At 44.7% G+C, this 20,381-nt stretch overlaps 1 protein-coding gene across 2 annotated transcripts in view; it reads right to left on the reverse strand.

The window, feature by feature from the left end:
- Positions 1–20,381, reverse strand: part of HIP1R (huntingtin interacting protein 1 related) — a 67,846-nt gene extending 47,465 nt beyond the window's left edge. For both annotated transcript variants that reach the window (XM_075012999.1, XM_075012998.1), the window contains exon 1: positions 20,238–20,381. In XM_075012999.1, the coding sequence (XP_074869100.1) occupies positions 20,238–20,330 (93 nt within the window). In that variant the 5' untranslated portion in view covers positions 20,331–20,381. The remainder of the gene's footprint in view (positions 1–20,237) is intronic.

Here is a 20,381-nt window from a genome sequence, read left to right on the forward strand (position 1 = left end):
GGTCTGGTGCCAGTGGGCCCTGTAGCGGTGTCCAGATACTCCCAGGAGTGGAGTGGGCCCGGCAGGACTCCAGAAGGGAGAACAAAGGGTGGCAGAGAGAGCCCAGAGAGCAGCCAAGAGGCTCCCATGAGTCAAAAGCCCCTCGCAGACATGCTGGGAGGTTTGAAATGGAAGAAAATATCGGTTGTATAACCCAATGCGTCCACTCCATTGACTAGTCACCTGCCATGGAGAGCAGTCAGTTCAGCAGACAGCCCTGAGACACAGTGTGTGGACCCAGATCAGAACTTCCCCAGTGTTTGGGGGTTTCCAGATCAGAGGTTTTGGTTCAGTCCCTTAGAGGAACGAGAGTCAGCCACAAAAATCTGAATTTTTACAGATCAGAGAAGTGGCTCAATTGTCACAAGATTATTCCACTATGGTAGGAGGAGGCTGCACCCCCTTAGCCCCAACAACTGATACAAAGGGGCAATGTTTAGGGCAAAAAAACCTCATTTGACCACTGAGTCCCCCTTTCAAAGAGGAACATAAAAGGTTAAAGCTGCTGCCTGGCTCCTCCCTAGACAGGCACACCTAGGACACGGACCTCATTAACTGATTTAGAAACAGATTGTTTAGCAACGGGCCACGCAAAAGTCAGCTGTCCAGGGCTGCTAGGGAAACACTTGAGCTAAGGAATCAACTTGGCTCGGTCAAGCCACCACGGACATTTAATTGAATAACAAACCCTCTCACTCCCCTTTGGGAAGGCGTAGAAATGGCCTCAGCTGCTAAAACACGACCCCACCCAAAATGAGGAGGTGGGGAGGGAATGGGGCTGGCTCAGACACAGCTCCAGAAGACGTGGACGGTCTGGAGAGGAGTCACTGCCCCTTCTAAACAGGGTGCTTTATCAAACTGACAAGCTGAGGAGGAGACTTCATGAAGCAAGACATATCCTGCGTAGGCAGCCACCCATCTTCAGAGCGCATAGCAGATGCCACAGCAAATACCACAGAGCCAGCCAGCAAGGAATTTAACTGGGCCAGGTCAGCCTCTGCCCTGAACACAGCTCGGTTTCAGCAGACCTTGCTCTGGGGCTGTGACCTCAGTGTACCTGGGCAAGCACTTTGCCCCCCACCTACCTCCCCCAGTCCTGAGCATAGTGAGGCTCTGTTATATTTCAGAGGATGCTGGTATTTCCCAGCAGCGTTTCAGAGGCATTTCATACCATGTGAGCACAGGATAATGGGCGTGGGGATTTGGGAGTAACTCAGCTTGCAATTAGAGTAACAAGCCTGGAAAAAACAATCACAACTCTATGCTTAGGGTTTAATAGCTCACACGCGATTTCTACTCATTCCAAGGTCACTGGCCCTTAAATGTCAGGCACACCTGGTGAGATGGATGCCTGGATTCATTCCATTATTGTGGTTTCGGCAGGCGCTGAAGCTGCAGCATGTTCTGCCCTGTCGAACTCGCAACTGTCATATCCGTCGTGACAAGCCAGGCTCCAATCCCAGCTGGAGAGAGAAGCCCAGAAAGGAACAGGCCTCGAGTGCAAGCGCAGGAACTCAGAACTGAAACTGAAAGACTTTACAGAAACAGGAGTCACTTTGGCAGTGGTGGCTGGTGCTCCAGGCCCAGGTATAGTGCAGTGGCAGTTCTATGCGGCTCTGAGAATAGGGCAGGTGGCCCAGCACCATGGTCTGGGGGGGTGCTAAGGGCTGATGGCCCTAGGCTCCGCCTCTTCCATCTTTGGCCCTTCCCCTTCCAAGGCATTGGGCCAGCGATAGCTCTTGGTTTGAGCACTGACCTGCTAAAACCCACAGCTGGGAGTTCAACCCCTGTGTGGGCCATTTAGGGATCTACAGGAAACAGATTTCATTTTCAGGGATGGTGATGAGTCCAGCCCCTGCACTCGCAGCAGGAGCTAATGACCTCTGAAGGTCCCTTCCAGCTCTATGAGATAGGTATATCTCCATGCAGCTACCCTGGGGCCTGCTACGTACTAACACAAATCTTGGCCAGAGACTAGTTTGTACACTGCCTAGCATAGGGGCCTAGGGCGATCATCCATCCCATATTTGGGAGGCCAAAAAAGTGTCTCTACTTATTTTTTTCAAAGGGACTAACTGTCCCATATTTGGGCCCTGCCCCCGGTCACTTCCAAGCCTTGGGAAAGCAGGGGGAGCATGAGCTGCCACCCCTCCCCCCATATCTCCCGGTCCAGTGTTTGGGACAGGGAGACAGGGTTGCTTTACAGTGGCCCCAATCCTTACTGGAGCCTTTGGGTGCTACTACAGTTGAATAACTGCTGCACTACAAATGATTGACACTTTGGGCTCCTGCAGCGTGATGGACCCACAACCATATCATCCCAAAGTCAAGTCCTGTCTGTACAGAGGCCAAACAGCATCCTAAGTGGGATGCTGGTATGAAGTATATGTAAAGCACCATAAAGACACCTGCCATGGTGAAGGCAGCGTTCCCATCCTGACCAGCTTACAAGCACAGATGAACAGAAACACAGGGGCAGGAAATCAAGGTAAATAGGAACAGGACATTGACAATCTCTCATAATAATTCCTAAGGCTGGTTGTAATTATCCAGTGATGGTGGTGCAGGAAAGGATGGATACATACCAACTTGGGTTTAAAGTGAGCTGTAGCATTAGGATCATGACTGACGGGACTGGAAAAGGACCTTGACGCAATCCATCCCACCCACCCTCCTGCCGGACTGCTGCTCAGAAAAAAGCCGCCTGGCATGGCAGGAGCTGAACAGAGCTCATGCAAACTAGCCACAGGTTGAACGCCTCTAATCCAGAACTCCTACCCGGCAACATCCATAATTCAGCGTGATTTCAGTTAGCTGGACAGCCACTTATCATGGGTGTGGCCAAGTTTCCTGTGGTCCTATACAGTTTGTTTTCAGCCACCAGTCCCGGCTATCAGTGTTGTGTGCTGTTATTTAGCTGTAGTGTAACCCTAAGAGCCCAGTAAGCAGTAGAAGTGTTGGTAATGCTGCTAGATAATATTGACCTCCTGTGATCCGGCAAATTTTCTCATCTGGCACCAGTCAGGTCCCCAACGGTGCCAAATTAGAGAGGTTCAACCTATACCTTATTTCCTTCTTCACTAGCCCCATCAAGCCAAGCTACCGAATTAATCTGGTCTCCCAGCCACTCAGTGAGTGGCCCGCAAAATTAAGAAGAGCTTCTTTTGGGGCAGAGGAAGAGCTGTGAGTAACAAAAGGGTCTAATTCTAACAGGCCAGGGGTGTGCTGAATTATTGGGGCTATTGTATGAAGCAAGAAGATGCCAGAAGGCTCAGAACCAGCAAGAAGGTGTCAGACTGGAGATGGGAGAGGGATGCCATCACTGGAATGATGGTTGACTGCTGACAAGTATCAGAGAGGTGGCCGTGTTAGTCTGTATCTTTGGGAACAACAAAAAGCCCTGGGGCACCTTATAGACTAACAGATATTTTGGAGCATAAGCTTTAGCTTATGCTCCAAAATATCTGTTAGTCTATAAGGTGCCTCAGTTCTCTGCTGGTGGCTTTTCCTCAAACACCCTTTCTCAGACTGGAACGTACAGGCCAGGTTTTCACTCTTCAGCGGTCGGAGGCCAGAATAGAATTCTCTGCCCAAACATTTGAGCAGAGAGGCTACTAAAGAAACACCATTTTGCTGCATCACGCAAATGGCTCTCCTTTTTCTTCAGGTTCTGCTTCACCCAGGGAGCCAGCCCTCTGCCTCCACCACGCAGCTGCACATCTTAGACAACAGGCATTTAAAAGACCAACAGAATGTTGCTTCTCATTGATCAGCAAGTAGATAAGGCACAGCTGTTTCATACACATATCCAGTTGTTCACTGGATCTAATGCTTACTGGGCTCTACAGCAGAAACTCCAGTGTTCGGCTGGAATAAAGATCTCCTCAGTGGTAATGGAGAGTTGAGTTTGTTTTCTTTGACCAGGGAAAAAGCATCTTTCTTCAGCAGAACAGCGCTGCTTTGAAGGGCTTAAAAGTGCTGGTTACTGAGCCATTGAAAGGCCTTTCTGAGCTGTGCATGGGGGATTGTGACACACTTTTCAGTTCCATTGGCTGCTCCCTTCCGAGTGCAGTAAAAGCTCATTGGAGCGTCGTGCCTGGGGGAAAACATCATGAAAATAAGCGGCTTCTGTTTCAGATACAGGAATGGGGACATCCACACAGAACCAGCTAGATGCCCTAAGTCAATTAATGATGCATCTGTCAGCTCTAATGGCAACACACCAGCTTAGATCACTGCTGGCTTCAATTTGTCAGAATTAGAGCTGAGAAATTGCATTTCATCGTCCTAAGCGCAGTCAGGAGGCGCTGGCTTCAGTGGGCAGTCGGGTGCTGAGCAGTATTCTCCAGAAGCTGTGCGCCCCCAGGGCTGCTCAAGAGAAATTCCAGGCTGCCCAGCTGACAGCAGAATGCCTGCTGTTAGATTTTGTTTCTAGTGGTGGTACACACAGCACATGCCTCCGTGTACACAAAATTTATTCCATACATTGATGTGAAAAAAATCTGCACATAGATGGGAAAGATTAGATGCTCAGCACCTTTCAGGATGCGGCCTTCAGTCACATTGTAGCTGAGTGCAACTAAGAACCAGTTACTGGTATTAACTGGGTAATACTCGGAAGCAATTTGAAAATCATGAGCAGCAACCAGCACCTCCCTTTTATAATTGTAATTTGCATGCACGCACGCGTCTGATGCTAACGATACCAGCCCTCCCAGCAAGATTTGTTACACTCTTCTACTTGCCTCAAGGCCCCTTCCACGAGTTGTCTCATGGAAACACTGTCCTGGCACCTACCACTTGTTTTGCTTTTCATGGCATTAGAGACCATGCTGGCCTCCGGGGTAAGTTACCCTCGGCGGGGTTGTTGTGTTGGTTACCAAGCAACCTGATGGCATCTCTTCCTAACCAGTGTCTCTGACACAGCGTGACACATTACCTCATCTTATTAATTCAGCTATAAAAACCCACCCAGGCTGACCCATTTTAGAAGGTTGTGTAAATTGTTTGGATTCCCCTTCTTGTCTGCCCAGCTAATGACTCCAGGGCAGCCTCTGCTTATTTTGGGTTTCTTTAGTAAAGCTCTTCATGGCCAAGGCCTTCCCCGGGGGGTAGAGATTGTCTACGTTATCTCTCCTGTTTCTACAGCCCTGGAGAGGGAAGTTTTCAGGGACAGCCAGGAGCAGAGTACTACAGACTCTGTTATGCACTCAGTCCCCATGGCCCATTCACAGCACGGCCCCTCTAAGGAGGCTGCTGGCAAAGCCTCCAATCCGTGCCAGCCCAGCTGGGGTGAACACTTTTTCATTCATCACCCATCATGTTCATACCTCCAAGTAGCAAAGGCTCTGTCTAGGCCTGTGGTGTCCAACACTGTAGCCCAGGGATCAGCAGCCTTTCGGAGGCAGAGTGCTGAAATTTGACCTTCTGAGTGCAGGTGACACTTCTCAGATTCACTAATAGTCCTACTTACAACAGCGTCGTTCATAAATCAAGATGCAGAGCTTTACCATTTAGGTGGTGGTTGGTAGCACTAGCTGGTCCTTTGTTAACCCACAAGTGGCACGGCTTTGAGCAAGATCCTGTCTGCCCAGGGGAAGAAGAGGCGGGGCTGAGGTCCCACCTTGCATGCTGATGAATATCCGATTGCACGCCACTCTTGGCACCCGTACCAGGGGTTGCCGACTTGTTCTAGGCACATGTGGCTGGTTGAGCGTGGCTAGTTGGCTGGAACAATTAATATATTTTCAGAATAATGTGGCTAGTTCACTCTAGAGACATCTACTGCTTCAGAGCTGGTTGGACCTCATGGGTTTAGGGATTAGTCACTTGGACATTAGATGCTTGCGGCAGGGGCAGAAACAGATGGGCAGCAGCTAGTTCCAAGGCGGAGGTTAGGAGGACAGTGGTTCTAGTAGGCAACTGAACCAGTGGGTACGGAAACTGGCTGAGCAGGACAGAGCAGTCACTGAAGACTGACAAATTAGGAGGAGGTGTAAAGTTACCAAAGCAATTGAAGAAGTTAGAGCTGAAGACCTATTAGCTCAGGTGTAAGATCCACCCCCACAGTGCTCCCTGTAAGCTGAGTGCTTGGGCAGCTGCCCAGGAGAGAGTCAGGTGGTGCCCAGCTGATCAGCACAATGCCCACAGCTGGCAGCATGTGTTACTATTGGTGGTGCAGTCACACATGCCTCAGTGCACATAAGATTTATTCCACCCATGGATGGAAAAAAAAATTAGAGGGGACATTGATCCAGCTCCCTATACAGACAGGGGCACAGGAATGAAACAGACAGTACCTGCACATCTCAATAGGAGGAGTTATCAGATTTGGGATTGGCCTGGAACCAGGGAAACCCCAAACAACATTAGGTTTAGGGAGGCCATACACTCAAGTCTGCTCAGATAGTTGTTCCTCCCTATAATGCAATGCTGGGACACATACAAGACCCCAGGGAGACTGACCATTCCTCTAGAATGTAGGAGAGAAAACAGACTTCCACAACTGTTCACACAGGTGGAAGCCACCCTCCTTATGGGAGGGCACTTGAGTTCATCGCCCACAGTGTCTGATGCCAAGCACACGTGGGTTACAGAAAGTCTATTTGGTTTATTTGCTCAGCATGGAATTTGTGCAGAGATCTTGATTATTCGAGGTTCAGCTGCACAGGACCTAAGTACGCTCAGTCTGCGTGGTTGGATTTGAGGCAGGGACAGGTTATGGGCTTGGAGAGACGAGCTGCAGGATTTGTTTTCAGTGTGAAGCTACTGGGTTTAGACTAACAATTGGGCTGGAATTATAATAAAGTAGCTAATCCAATCATTTGATCGAATCCTCTTAGCCCCTAAAGTTGATCAGACTGAAACATATGGCAAAATGCCCTTCTGGGTCCCTCTCAGAACTGCTAACTCTGGGCCTAGTCTTTCAAAGGACTGAGCACCCTCAACTCCTTTGCAATCTTATTAGAGCCACTGGTGAGCAGCACCTCGCAGTGCATTGCAGGCTCGAGCTCCCTTAAACTCCAGCTCTTAGTAGGAGGGGGTTGCAAGTGCAAAAATGTCAAATCTGTCCCAGGAAGTGAATTTTAGACACAGCAGCTGTCATGAGCTGAGTGGCTTATTAATACAAACAAGACAGACAACATAGCACACAGACTAATGCACAGAATCAAAAAGTCCTAAGCCAAGTAGCCAGCAATGTTTCTGTGGTGATCAAACAGGTTTTATTTTCATTCTTTTTAAGTTTATTCGGTCAGTAAACTCTCAATGTCTACACAGGGGGTTTACAGTATGCCTGGAAGAAGAGCATTCAGAACCCTTCCTCATACAAGGAGACTGGGTTATCTAGTGGATAGGGGACAGGACAGGACTCAGGAGAATGAGGCTTCATTGCCAGCTTCGCCAATGGCCTGTTGGGTGACCTTGGGCAAGTAGCTTCTTTATAAAAGAAAAGACATCTTTAAAAACCAACTCTTCTAAATCACTTTTTGAGCATTACGAGCAGCAATTTTTCGGTATGAAACCCTACACCAGCACCACCCTCTCAACCAGCATGTACGTGTTCCGTCAATATATTCCAAGTCCAAAAGCGTTCCATGGCCAAATTAGTTTGGGAAACACTGTAACAGAGAATGAGATCGGATGTCTCATACTGCACAATCGTGTGACTCATCTCACCAAAGTAGCCGCTGTTGAGTGGCCAAGCACTGGGAGGAAGTCAATGGGTCCAAGCATGTGTGAAGAACAGGATTTGAACCCATTATGACCCTGGGGGCAGAGGCGTTGTTTTAATTTCTCTGGGTGATGGGTGCTTGGCTGTTGGTTGGGTGCTAACTTCTCTTCCACTGAGAGTTGGCTCTGTGTCCCAGTCAGTCTTTCATAAGAGTAGAGTCTGATTACGATTTTTTCTTGCAATGCCAAGTTTCCCATGGTCCCATAAAGTTTGTTTCCAGGCACCAGTCCTGGCTCCCAATGTTCTGTCCTGTTATTCAGCTGTCATGTACCCCTAGATGTCTTCTAAGAACCCAGTAAGCAGTGGAAGTGTACTCCAGCAAATTCTCTCATTCAGCACTGGTCATGTCCCAACAGTGCTGGACGAGAAAGATTCAACCTGTAAACCCAGTCCACTATACAATTGGCTGCCTTTGATGTACTCTGTGTACAGTCAAGTGTACCAACTGATAGGAGTAAGTGACTGAGCTCTTTGGACGGGGAGAAGCCTGACATGGTGTGACTTTTGATGTATGTCACCATTACCACAAAATCCAGTTTGTCTGGATGACAAGAAAGGCTGAAGAGTCTAAGGGGCCTGTCTGACTCCACGGTGAGACTGATATAGTGATGCAATTTGTTAATGGCTTGGTGAAATCCAGCCATAGAACACTGCACCAGTTTGGGGTTCTGCCCTTGTTTCTGACAGTCTGCCTTGAGGTAAGCCCTGAAAGGTGCGATCACGTGACAGAGGGCAGTTTAGTCACCAGAGCTATCAATTTCACAAGGTTTAAATTCACATTTTAAGAGAAGCTAAATAAAGGGGGGTTGGGGTTGATGTTGTAAAGCAGCCTCACCTCCCGTGGGACAAAGCCGAGAAGAGCTCAGAGATGGATGCAATGCTGCCCTCCCGAGACAGCAGAGGCAAGCCGGTCATGATACACACTCTTTACCTGTGCCAGGAACAACATCTCTTTTGGGGCCTGGCTGGGATCTGAGGGAGTGAGGAAAGGGACTGGGTCTTTTATGCGACTTTTTAACAATCTATTACTAAACCTCTGACTGGGGATCCTGTGGTGTGTAGTGGCAGCAAGGGCACTACCCTGGGATATCAAGGACTAATTTTGGCCTTGTGTAACTGAGTTCAGAGGCTCTGAAAACACACCAGCTGACATCCACATCGTTCAAGAGGACTGCATTGGAAGCCCGGGGCTGTCATCTCAGGCTTTCATCTCAGGTTCCCCAATCTGGAGATATGGGTGGAAAAGGATCACGTTTGGCATTTTTGCAAGTCAATCCACACTCTCCTTTTGATGTTACTAGGGCTCTCCCATTTCCAAGGGCATCAGTTCCCTAGTCAGATGTCCCTACTACCCAGATTTCGATTTGAAGTTGATAACGGAATTACTCATCAAACAACAGGCAGTCGTGTTGCACCTAATAAATTTATTAGGTAATGAGCTCTCGTGGGTGAGTAGCCCCAGATTGTGAGGAAGTGGGTCTTACCCATGAAAGCTCATTACCTAATAAATAAATTTGTTAGTCTCCCAGGTGCTACAGGACTGCCTGTTACCTGTGAAGACACAGACAAACACAGCTACCCCTCCGCATCTGAACTGCTTGTGATGATGCCACACTGACAACTCCACAGAACAGGAGTAGATATGCGCCACGGTCACCATGCACCACGTGGGCTGGGGAGAGACCACAATAGTAGGAAGGGGAGTTTAACGTCCAAATTCCACCCCGCCTTTGGTCCCTCTCTGCTGGGACCAGACCAGGCTGCATGTGAACTGGGATGTGGACACCTGACTCCTGAGAACAAACACACGTACCTTCTTCATGTAACTAACTAGAAGGTGACAGACTACTGTAGAGAGCTTCAGACTTACTGAGGTGAGGTGAGTGGCGGTGTATCTTAACGCTAGATCTCTTAGCCTTCCACTCTGTGGAGTGGTGAGGTTGTTTTTTATTTTTTATTCTTTTTTTTATTTGCACGTAAGAGGTGCAGAAACTGAAACAGAGGGAGAATTTAAAGTTATGTACAGAACTATAAAGTCAATGTTAATCTAAGGTCCATATTTTACATTTATTTTCCACCCACCCAAATTGCAAAGCCTGGGATCAATTATTAAGGTGCATTACAGCAAGAAAAGAAATATTTAATTATTCAAATGGGCTGGACACAAAAATAATTAAAAATGCCTCAGCTGACAGAGGCAATGTTGCCTCGTGGAAAAATACTACAATGGGACTTGGGAAAGCTGGATTCTCCTCCCAGCTCTGCTAGTGTTCTGCTAAAGACCTTGGTCAAGATACTTCACTGCTTGGTGCTTCGGTTTCCCCATTAAAAAAAAAAAGGGTGGTACTGACAGCCTTTGTGAAGTGCTTTGAGATATAGGACTAAAGCGTGCTACATAAAAGCTAGGAATTTGTATTATTAAATTTAAATCTCACTCTGTGTCTGATTTACCTTGGCTGCAGATCTAGCGCTCCCAACTTCAAATGCCTGTTGATTTAGAGCTCTGGCTCTTCATTGTTAGCTGTCACTCACATTCAGCCAAGATTCCTCCTTTTGTCCCTTCAGTCTCAGTTCTCCCCTGGCAAGTATATCATTAACTCTGGGTGTCCTGCCAATTCCCTTGTCACTGTCTAATTTCCATGGCAAGAGGCCATGACTCCTCGAGCTGCCTAGGGAAAGTCAGACTATGCAGTGTTTGGAGGATGTCTCTGAAACTGGTCAGTTTCAAAACTTCAAGGGGAATAGTTCACCTCAGGATCACCTAGACCAAGACATCCTTCACTTTTCCTGAGGACCGTGATAAGGACTGGCACGTCCTAGATGGATCTTAATTGGAAAGACATCACGGAGCAGATAGGTGGTCAAATTCTGGTTGCTCACCTCTTTTGAAAGATTGCTTTACACAATTTAAAAAAAAAAATGCTAAAATGACTATAGAGCAGAGATAATAGGTACCTATTCTGACATTTCTATGGAGCCAGTCTGAGCCAATACCAAATGCCAGACATAATGATCCCATTTGTTTCTACTGAATTTAGACTCATGTCTATGAATATAACTGCGCAATAGCTCTGAATGTTCTGAACTACTTCCCATTCACGTAACTGGGATGTTAGCTCTGCAGATCAGCGGATGCAATTTAAATGAGAATCTGATCAGCTATTTCACTCTTGCTCGTTTATTAGAAAGCAGGTGAATGTGCTTAGCTAGAATGGCCCAAAAGGAGGCTACTCAGTCTCGCAGAACAAGATGTAGAGTGAATAAAGGCAGATTTCTTTGCAGTCCAGGGAGGAAATGATATTTGACTAAATTTAAAGTAGTGGGATCTGCTTCATACCAGTGGACCACTTTAATTCCATACCTTCCCTCTTCCACATCTCTAACTTTATGATGCAGAATGTAAGAAAATTGGCTCCTCTATTCCAGGCATACCTATGATGCAACAGAGTCAGCAATGGCCCTGAGTGCTCACAAAACAGCATTCAAGAATATCAGAAGTGACCATCCTTCAGAGAAGATGGAAAGGGTAAAGGCTCTGGTGATTTTCAACACAACCATATGTTCAGGAATGGTGGAAGGAAGATCCTGAGTGAAGACACAACACTGGGAGTTAAAACGCCCAGGTTTTATTCAGCATTCCCTGTAAGCTGTGTGCTTGTGCAACCACTCAGCTGATTAGCAGACAGCCCAATTCTAGGTTCTTTATTTCTACTGGTGATGCACATATGCACATACCTCAGTGCACATTAAAGTTTATTCTGCACATGGATAGAAAAGATTAGAGGAAACATTGGTTCTCCTGCCAACTTATCACATTACTTCTGTGCCCCTCTGGGCATGAAAATGCCTCTAGACCTCAGGTCCTCCAGCCGAGAAGTGGGGAGAACACAACCTGCCTCAGACATGTTTCATTCTTAACTCTTTATAAAGCACTTTGAGATGTACTTGGATGGCAGGTGGTCTCACAAGACAAGGTAGGTTGAAACATGTTGGAGGAGAACGCGTAGCCAAGTCCACTTCAGTGTCTTTCTTGAGCTTTAAAAGCTACTCCAGTTCCCTGATTGACCAACCTGCCCATATCCATTTCCTGAATCAGAACTTTTGATGAGTTATGAAAGAATTATGCAGTCAGATTCTTTCCCCATTAAACCAGACTTGTCTCTTACTCAAAGCCATTACTTACCTAATACGGTGATTGAATCTCATCATTAGAGAGTCCAGCTGATGGAGCCTGGTGTTTCACCCACCCTTTCATTTCAGGCCACATGAATTACTACTAGAAGCTTCACCCACTGCTCTTTCCATTATTTTGCACGAGGCTGTGATGCCTCAGTATCATCCCTTTCCCCATCACGGAAGTGGAATCGAGTTTCTGGCGTGACACCGCTTAATGCTCTCTGTGAGGCCACCGTGGTGGTTTAGTTTTGTTAGCACAACTATAACGCACTGTACATCTTTTATGGTCATTGGCTTGTCAGATTGGCCTAATCCCCAATGGCTGCTTAAAAGGATGTGCGGCCTACTGACATTCTTCCCCCTTTTAAACAAACCAAGTGCAATGTGGAAGGGGGACACCCAGAGGAAATACATGTCATATTCTGGGTGTCCGCCTGATTCAGCTGGTCTTTGACTTTTCTGGCAGAGATGTTTATTGCTGAATGTCTAAGGAATGCAAGAAAATCACCAGCATTTCACTCCCTGCTACACTTTACAACTGCTGGGTTCTATGCCCATGTGTGTCATTGACTCTAACACCTCTGGACCAGACATATGCTTACAGGGAGGCTGTCTGGGTAAAGGAAGCCCCAAAGGTGGAGTTCGGGGACAGCAGGGACACAAAATGTAAGAGCAGTATTCCTATTAAATTATGCTTAAATCACTCAAATGAAAATGTTATACACACACACAGGCCAAACAAGCAGCATGAAGAGGATTGTTCACACTTCTATAAATGATTTACCTGGTGAAAGATACAGGGTGGGAGTAGGGATGTACTGTTGATCAGAAACTTGAGTACAGGCATTCTGGAACAATGTTCAAGCTGGGCTCCAATTTGGCTCCTACGGCTTGTTTACACTTAGTGCCGGGTCAACATGCAGAAGGTCAACCTTCTGGAGTTTGATTTAGCAGGTCTAGTTTGGGCCTGCTAAATGGAACATTGAGGGTGCCCCCACTGAGGCTGGCACTCCTTGCAGTCTTGAGGAGCAAGAGAGGTCTGCTGACTTTCCACTATGGGGATGGTGGAAAAATTCGACCTAGTTGCACTCCTAGCTGGAATTGCGTACCTTAGGTTGACTTTCTCCCCTAGCGTAAACCAGTCCCTAGTTCCAAAGACTGCTCCAGCACTGGATATGTGTGTGTCTCAATCCACAAGGTGCTGATGGCCCTCAATGCCCAGTAAATTTGAGGAAAGGAGTTAAGTGATCCCAGAACCTCAGGATCAGGCTGTAATACCCAAAGGAAAAGGTGAATGCAGAATAAGCATGTTATAACTCTCCAGCTGCATATTCTGACAATAGCCCTAGACAGTTAGACAGGGGTTACTGACAAGAAAAGGTGCTGGACAGCAATTATTTCTTCAATTCCAGTGCATTCCTTGCTCCCATGGCTTCTGACAGCTTGTTCTGCTAATTGAGTGCCCCTGACCTTCCATCACACTCTTGAAAGAAGGTTTCCGGCTTCTAAGCAGGTTTCCTCCTTTGTTCAGCGCAGCATGCAGCAGATGCCAAGGGCAAATTTGACACCATCCCAGAGGAACTGACTCAGGAAGAGGTCAGGCTTATTCAGAGGCAGTCACAGGGCAATTTGGACAGCCATTGCTCCGATTTGCTCAACGACAATTCTTGGTTGGGAATGGAATGTACAATCAGACCTCCATGTGATTGCATGTCAACAAATATCACTTCCTCCGAGATGGTGTCACTGCCCCCCACCCATCATCTGCTCTCAGCTGGGATGAGTAGACGAGATGTCTGTTTGGATACATAAAGGTGATGATGAGATGGGAAACATTCCAAGCGAGTGATGATTTATTTAGACCAAAAATCACTTGCAAAGCAAGAAGCAGGAAATCCCACTATGAGCTCTGAGTTTCAGTCTCTTGGGTGAAAGATCAACCCTAAGAACAATATTCTTCAGTGAAGTACACCAGACCACCATAAGCAGTCCCAAAGAAAAGAGATCACCATAACAAAGCTATGAGACAGCAGAGAATAGGACTGATCCTACAATAGTACCAATTATATCTTAGTGTTGATACTTTCTTAGTTTTTGTAGCGACCAAAGGGGCTGCTCTAATTAAAAATGCTCATCAACATAATGTTTTACTACTTTGAAGGGTTCTTTAAGCTGATGTACAATTTTGAAACATACAACTCAGTCCTTAGTCTCGGGGGTGGCAGTGTTAGTTTGTAGCTTCACAAAAACAAGCAGTCCTGTAGCACTGTAAGGACTAACACTTTTATTTATTTGGTAATGAGCTGTAATTGATAAGACCCACTTCCTCAGGTTAGGAACAGAAATAAGAATCCAGGGTTTACATAGCAGGGAGAGAAGGACGAAAGTAGAAGAATCAAAAATAGGGGAGAAGTTACCTGTCATTTATAGGATCTGTGGAAGGAGTAAATTAAGTGGGAAAATTGCCCTTGTAAAGCATAAAATAATTGAGATCTCTGTTAAATCCCAGGTTAAATGTGTCAAACTTGCAAATGAATTCCAATTCAGATGTCTCCCTCTGTAATCTTGTAGTTCAACTCAGTTATTGGAATCAGGGTTACATAAAAGGCGTCTCTGGCTGGTACAAAGAAAAGAGGTCTGAGTCATACAGTTATTAGCCAGTGGACTTCAGGAATTCGCCAAAATATATTTAACTGATTCAGTCACTCACTCACTCCAGCTAGTGTAGCCACACAGTAATTTGTAGCAAGGATACATTTAAAGGAACATTTGCTACTTTAATATAACCTCTTACTACTACCTGAATTGTTTGTGGCAATAATGGTGATCAGTAGGTGAAAAATTTTCAGCTAAAACTGTTCTCTCCTACACAAATATTTTGCAAATTCTGATTGTTTTGGTTCCAGTCCTAATATAAAATAAAAAAAAAATTTCTGTTTCAAAATTACTTGCCTTTTTATTTAGACACTTTTTAAAAAGCTCAATAAAGCAAATGTTTAGTTTCAAGTTGAACAAATTGTTTAGTTTGAGCTGAAGTAGCAACATTGTTTTTATTACTTTTCGGTTTGCCCACAAAATAATTTTAGGTTGAGCTAAAACAAGCATTTTAATTTTTTCTTCCTTTTTTTCAGAACACTCTCCCCATCTAACCCTGCTTATTGACACAGCTCTACTAACGACCACGTTGCACTCTCCCATGGTTCATGAAGTGAAAGCTCGAAGGATACTTGTTTAAATTAAACAAACAACTTAATTTGCTGAGATGTCAGATAATTCACCCTGGACAAATAAATAAATTAGTGCAAGATCCAGATTTAACTTGAAAAGATGTCATCGGTTTGAAATCTTCACAATATAAAACAAATATAAAACTAGATCTGGATACTACCCTCTTGCTGACAATTATGGATTTGCCATTTTATTTTTAAATTAAAAAAAGTCTTTCTTTCCTGCGGCTGTGTGAAAGACCTACATGGAGGCTGTGGCAGACCTGGGATAGTAATTACACCCAAACTAATACCAAGTGCACAAAACAAACTAAAGAATAGAGAAATATTTCCTTACTATTCTTCCATCAAAGTGGTATAATTTAAAACTAATAACAAGAGCAAGTAAATCTAACAAAGAACTTTGCTTGCAGTGCTATTTTAGCCAGGTTGGTCCCAGGATATAGGCACTAAAGCTGCGTCTACACTAGCAAATTCTTCCAGAAAAAAATGGCCTTTTCTGAAAGATCCTGCGGAACAGCTGCACAAAAAGTTTGCTCTTTTGATCTGAAATCTTCTTCTCTTCTTCTTCTTCTCCTTCTCCCAGATGAGAAAGAGTGCCTTTTTCCAAAAAATCCATTGGGAAAAGAAACCACGTGTAGATGCCCTGGGGACCCTTCCCTGCCACAAAGAGCAGTCCTCATGGTGCCAGATTTTTCGATATGTGGCCCGTCTTTCGAAAGAGCGGCGGCTGTGTGGATGTTCTTGATCAAAAGAGCAGCTTGATTTTTCAATCTGCTTTTTTGCATGTGGACACACTCTTTCAAAATAATTTTTTTCAGGAGAGATCTTATGGAAGAACTCCTTTTGAAAGATCACTGGAGTGTAGATGTAGCCAAAATGTGTGCCCTCACAAAAGCAATAAAAAGATATTACCTCGCCCAACTTGTCTCTCTAAAGCAAGAGCCTGTCAGACTTCTATAATGACTTCTCCAAAGAGAACCTGAAGAGCAAGTTTAGTATTCCCAACAAAGAGATAGCTGATTAAAGGTCTTCCTAAAGTATATTCAGTAGTATAACTGGCATTTATTGAGCAAACTGAAGCTATCTGCCTTTGCCAGCACAGCTGGGCAAACTGAAAGGAGGAACATAAAACAGCAGTAAAGTCAGCAAACTTTCATACTATTTGGTGGCGTTTACAAAAAAATAGACTATGCCTGTTTCCATTCAATGTTGTTCTCTAGCTAACCTGGGTACCCATACGGGGTGCTCATTACTATGGTGTGGTATGAGCAACATGGAGTGAGATTCCTTCTCTCTGCAGAGAGAAACAACTCTCAGAACATCTGGGGCAAAAGCTTTGCGACAGAAGTGATTACATGTTTAAATTAGCAAGTTGAATCTTTTCCAGCCTTTAAAGAGTTGGCCATAGAAATGCCTTTTGCATTATTCCAGGAAGAAATTTATCAGTTTCTTTTGTCAGGAGAAGAGGAGATATTCTTATAGTAGGTGAACAGGCTGCATAGGGAAAATGTTCATGCACTAAAACTAAACATTAGACTCGTCACAAGATGTAACAGTCTGTTTGCCTTACTGTATGTGACAGCAGTAAAAACTGGAAATGAAAAACTTGTTCAGGGCTGTCTACTCCAAAAGATTCCACTCCCCCCCACCCCATTTTGACCACATCATAACTGAAAGATTTTCCTAGATAATCCTGCTTGCATTCACAATGCTGTAGGCCACTACAGCTTTCAAGTGAGATCACACAGCATGTAGAAAGCAACTATAGAAGTAGTGGGCATGGAACCTATCAGAGCATTTGTGTATTTCTCCCTGTCTTCTGGGTGAAGAAGTTCTTTGTTCTTTGAAAAGATAGTCACCCCGTCTGGTTTTATTCTTCCTTTTCTCTCTCCTACATTTGTTTTGGCACCTAGAGTGAATCTGCTTCATTGCTCTTTGCCAACAGCCAATGGATCAACTTAATGTACTTCAGTTTTCGATCCTAGAGTCCACTCTACACTAGGGTCATGAGTGAAACAAGCTATTTTCAGGTTTTTCTTTTTAGTAGAAGCACAAGAATAGCCTGTGATCCATGGGAGATAATATGAAACCAGGACAAAAGCACAAAGACTTTACTGCCTCTATTTTAAATAAGGATCTCTCTGGAAGATATAAGCCATTGGAAAAGCAGCAAAGATCAGCTTGCAGCATGTTTACCTGACCTGCACTCTGTGTTGATAGAGTGCGTATTCAGCATTCTTTGTTGCTGCAATTTCTTTACCTCTCAGCACCACTGTATTCCAAAGGATTGTAGGATCCTATCAGCCTAGAGTTATAAAACTTTCTATTCCGTCACTTGGGTAAATATTTGGGGCATTTACACAGAAGATAACACAGGGGGGAAAAAATCTTTTCCTAAGGGTTTATTATTGTTCTCTACTCCAATAATTGAAAAGGGCATTTGTAGTCAATTTCAGGCAGTTAAAGAGGTAGGGGGCTGACATGGAGAATGATGGGCACCCTTTTGAAATCAATAAGACCTGCAGGTGCTTAGATCTTTGAAGAAAAAATCAGACACGTGCACATTTTACACATTGGTAAGAAAAAACGTAAAGCCAATTACTTAAGCAATTGTGTATCTGCTATATACAATATATAATGCACAGATAAACTGGATTGGATTTATTTTACCATGCCTTCTGCACCCTATATAATTTATTCACTGCCCCTTCACCTGAACTGACTCCCTCAGATAAACAAATTCACAGGCCCAGGAATTGCCTGACCGGATAGACAAGACCCCACAATCTTGTGGGAGAGGTTAGGAACAATTATTATATTTTGCCTCTGAGAGGCGGAGGATAAAAGAAAAACCTACACAATTTCAATTAATGCTGCTATTTCACATGACTATTGCTTGAACTTAAGTTCACTTAGGTGTTTCAGAAAGTGATCTACTACATATAGTAGCCATAGAAATATAAGTGCTGCTTCAATATGTACTACAAAATTGAAATTAGCCTTCATAAATTAAACAATATTACAGGTACAGCATCCTCTCTATTCAGCCTTTCAAAATACACAGTGAACACTACTTACTACAAACTGCTTTATGAACATGAATGCAAGAGATTCTTCGCTGCATCACCATCAGCCTGTTCAGTATTTGTAAGCAGAGATATTTTGCCTTTATATATTATACACAGAAAATATTTAAACATACCTCGCAGTAATTTTGTGTTGCAAAAAAACAAAACAAAACAAACCAAGATTAGTGTAAATACTTCTAACGCAAACCTTAACACCTTCAAAAAATGAATAGTGTCAAAATGTATTCTGAAAATTGTTATTCTACCATACCTGTTCCAGATGTCTCTTTCACTTTAAACAGAAAAGCTATTCTATCTTTGTTTAAAATTTGAGATTTGGCCAAGATCATTAATTCTGATTAGTATATAGCCCATTTTATTATATTAGTAAACAACCTGAATTAGATATTAGTTATTTAAGCAGGAAAATCTCCCTAAAGTTTTCAATTGTGGAAAAACTGACCCTCTTATTTTGAGAAAATTACAGTGTTAACTGCATATAGCGTCTAAAACATTCAAACATACTTTCAGCTAAGGAAGGGCTCAAACTTTAAATATATAAATAATAATAATAAGATTATGGTGATGAACAACCACTCCACAAATCCTGTATTTATAGTCCATTTAAATTGCTGTATTTCAGCTTATTTCAAAGTATTTTTATACCATGTTAACACACAAAACAAGAACCAAAAGGTAGTTTTACCTGATTTTTAAAATCTATTATAATGGTACATGAAGCACATAGAAAAGCCAATATTTTTTGTTTGTTAGAAAAAACAGCAGTTTGTTTACAAAACAGAGAAACAAGTAATGTAAAGAAAGTTACAAATAATCCATATCTCGGCAGTCTAAAAAGAGGGTGTATATTTTAATGTACACATAATGTTATGAGATAGTCAGTTACATTGAAACTTTTCACCTCACAGATTCCTACATAATATTGGATCTATTTTGCCAATGGAAAGAAAAACAGGCTTGCTCCAGCATCAAGTTTCTGCGAATATGTCAAACCAGATATACTAGGACAATTAGAGTACAGTCATTGCAACAAGTTCCTTAAAAAAAAAACAAAACACACACACACCTCATAGGAAGGGCAAAGGAGAGAACGTAGCAAAACTGATTCACTTTTATCAGTACAACACATACCAGTCCGATCTGATCCTTCACAAAACCACTTCCTGACAGCCACCCAAAACCACATAATACCCCTTTTAATCCCTAAAAGGAAAGAGCTGAGATGGCAGCTGGCAAGGCCACTGCATAACCTGGTTTAAGGTGTTCTGTGATTTAGTCAGGCCACACTGTCAGCAACGTTTCCCTGTTTATTGCAGGTAGCCTTACAGGAAGTGCAAACCGTATCAATGCAATCAACAGGAGGCATTTCACCTCCAGATGCGTTTACATATATTTCTCTTGATTTTAAACAATGAATTTTATTCACAAAAATTTAAGAGCAGAGACAGCCAAGCTACAGATAAAATGTCTGAGCCAGGAACCACAAGCCCCTGGAGCTTTAAAGAGCCCAGGCCTGGCCTGGGAAGCAGTGATCTCACAAACCACAGACAAACACACCTTGTCCCTGAGAGGGTCCAGCCCAGCGAGCACAAGCGTTTATGACTTCCCATAACAACACACACCGACTGCTCGGACCCCCTCGCTCTCGGGTTCGCAGCGTGACCCCGCTCCAGCGGCTCCCGACCCTTAAGGGCCCCCGGCCTGTTTGCTACCTGGCTGCTTCCCCAAGCTGGAAATGAAGTAGCGCGGGGAAACCAGATCACTGCTCCCCCCAGCACCCCCACCTAGAGCTGCCGCTAATCCCGCACCGCCACCCGCAGGCAATCTGAGCTCCGCGCTCCCCCCCGGGCTGTCATGCCCCCATGCTGCTCCGAACTGGGCAGGGTGGATGCGCAGCTAACGCCGCCGCCACACACCTGCCCTTCCCCGCCATGCAGTGCCCGCCTCTGCCCCGTGCCAGCCCTTCCTTACCTGAATCTTGTCAAACTGCTCCCGCTCCGCCTCCAGGCTGTGGCCGGTCCGGCGGCTCAGCACCCGGGCCGGCACGTTCTTGATGGTGTTCATGCTGCCGCTGGAGAGGGGAAGGGAGCGCGCTGGCCGACAGCCTCCGCTCCG

Source organism: Carettochelys insculpta, chromosome 18 (assembly GCF_033958435.1).
Source record: "Carettochelys insculpta isolate YL-2023 chromosome 18, ASM3395843v1, whole genome shotgun sequence".
In the NCBI taxonomy this organism is placed as follows: Eukaryota; Metazoa; Chordata; order Testudines; family Carettochelyidae; genus Carettochelys; species Carettochelys insculpta.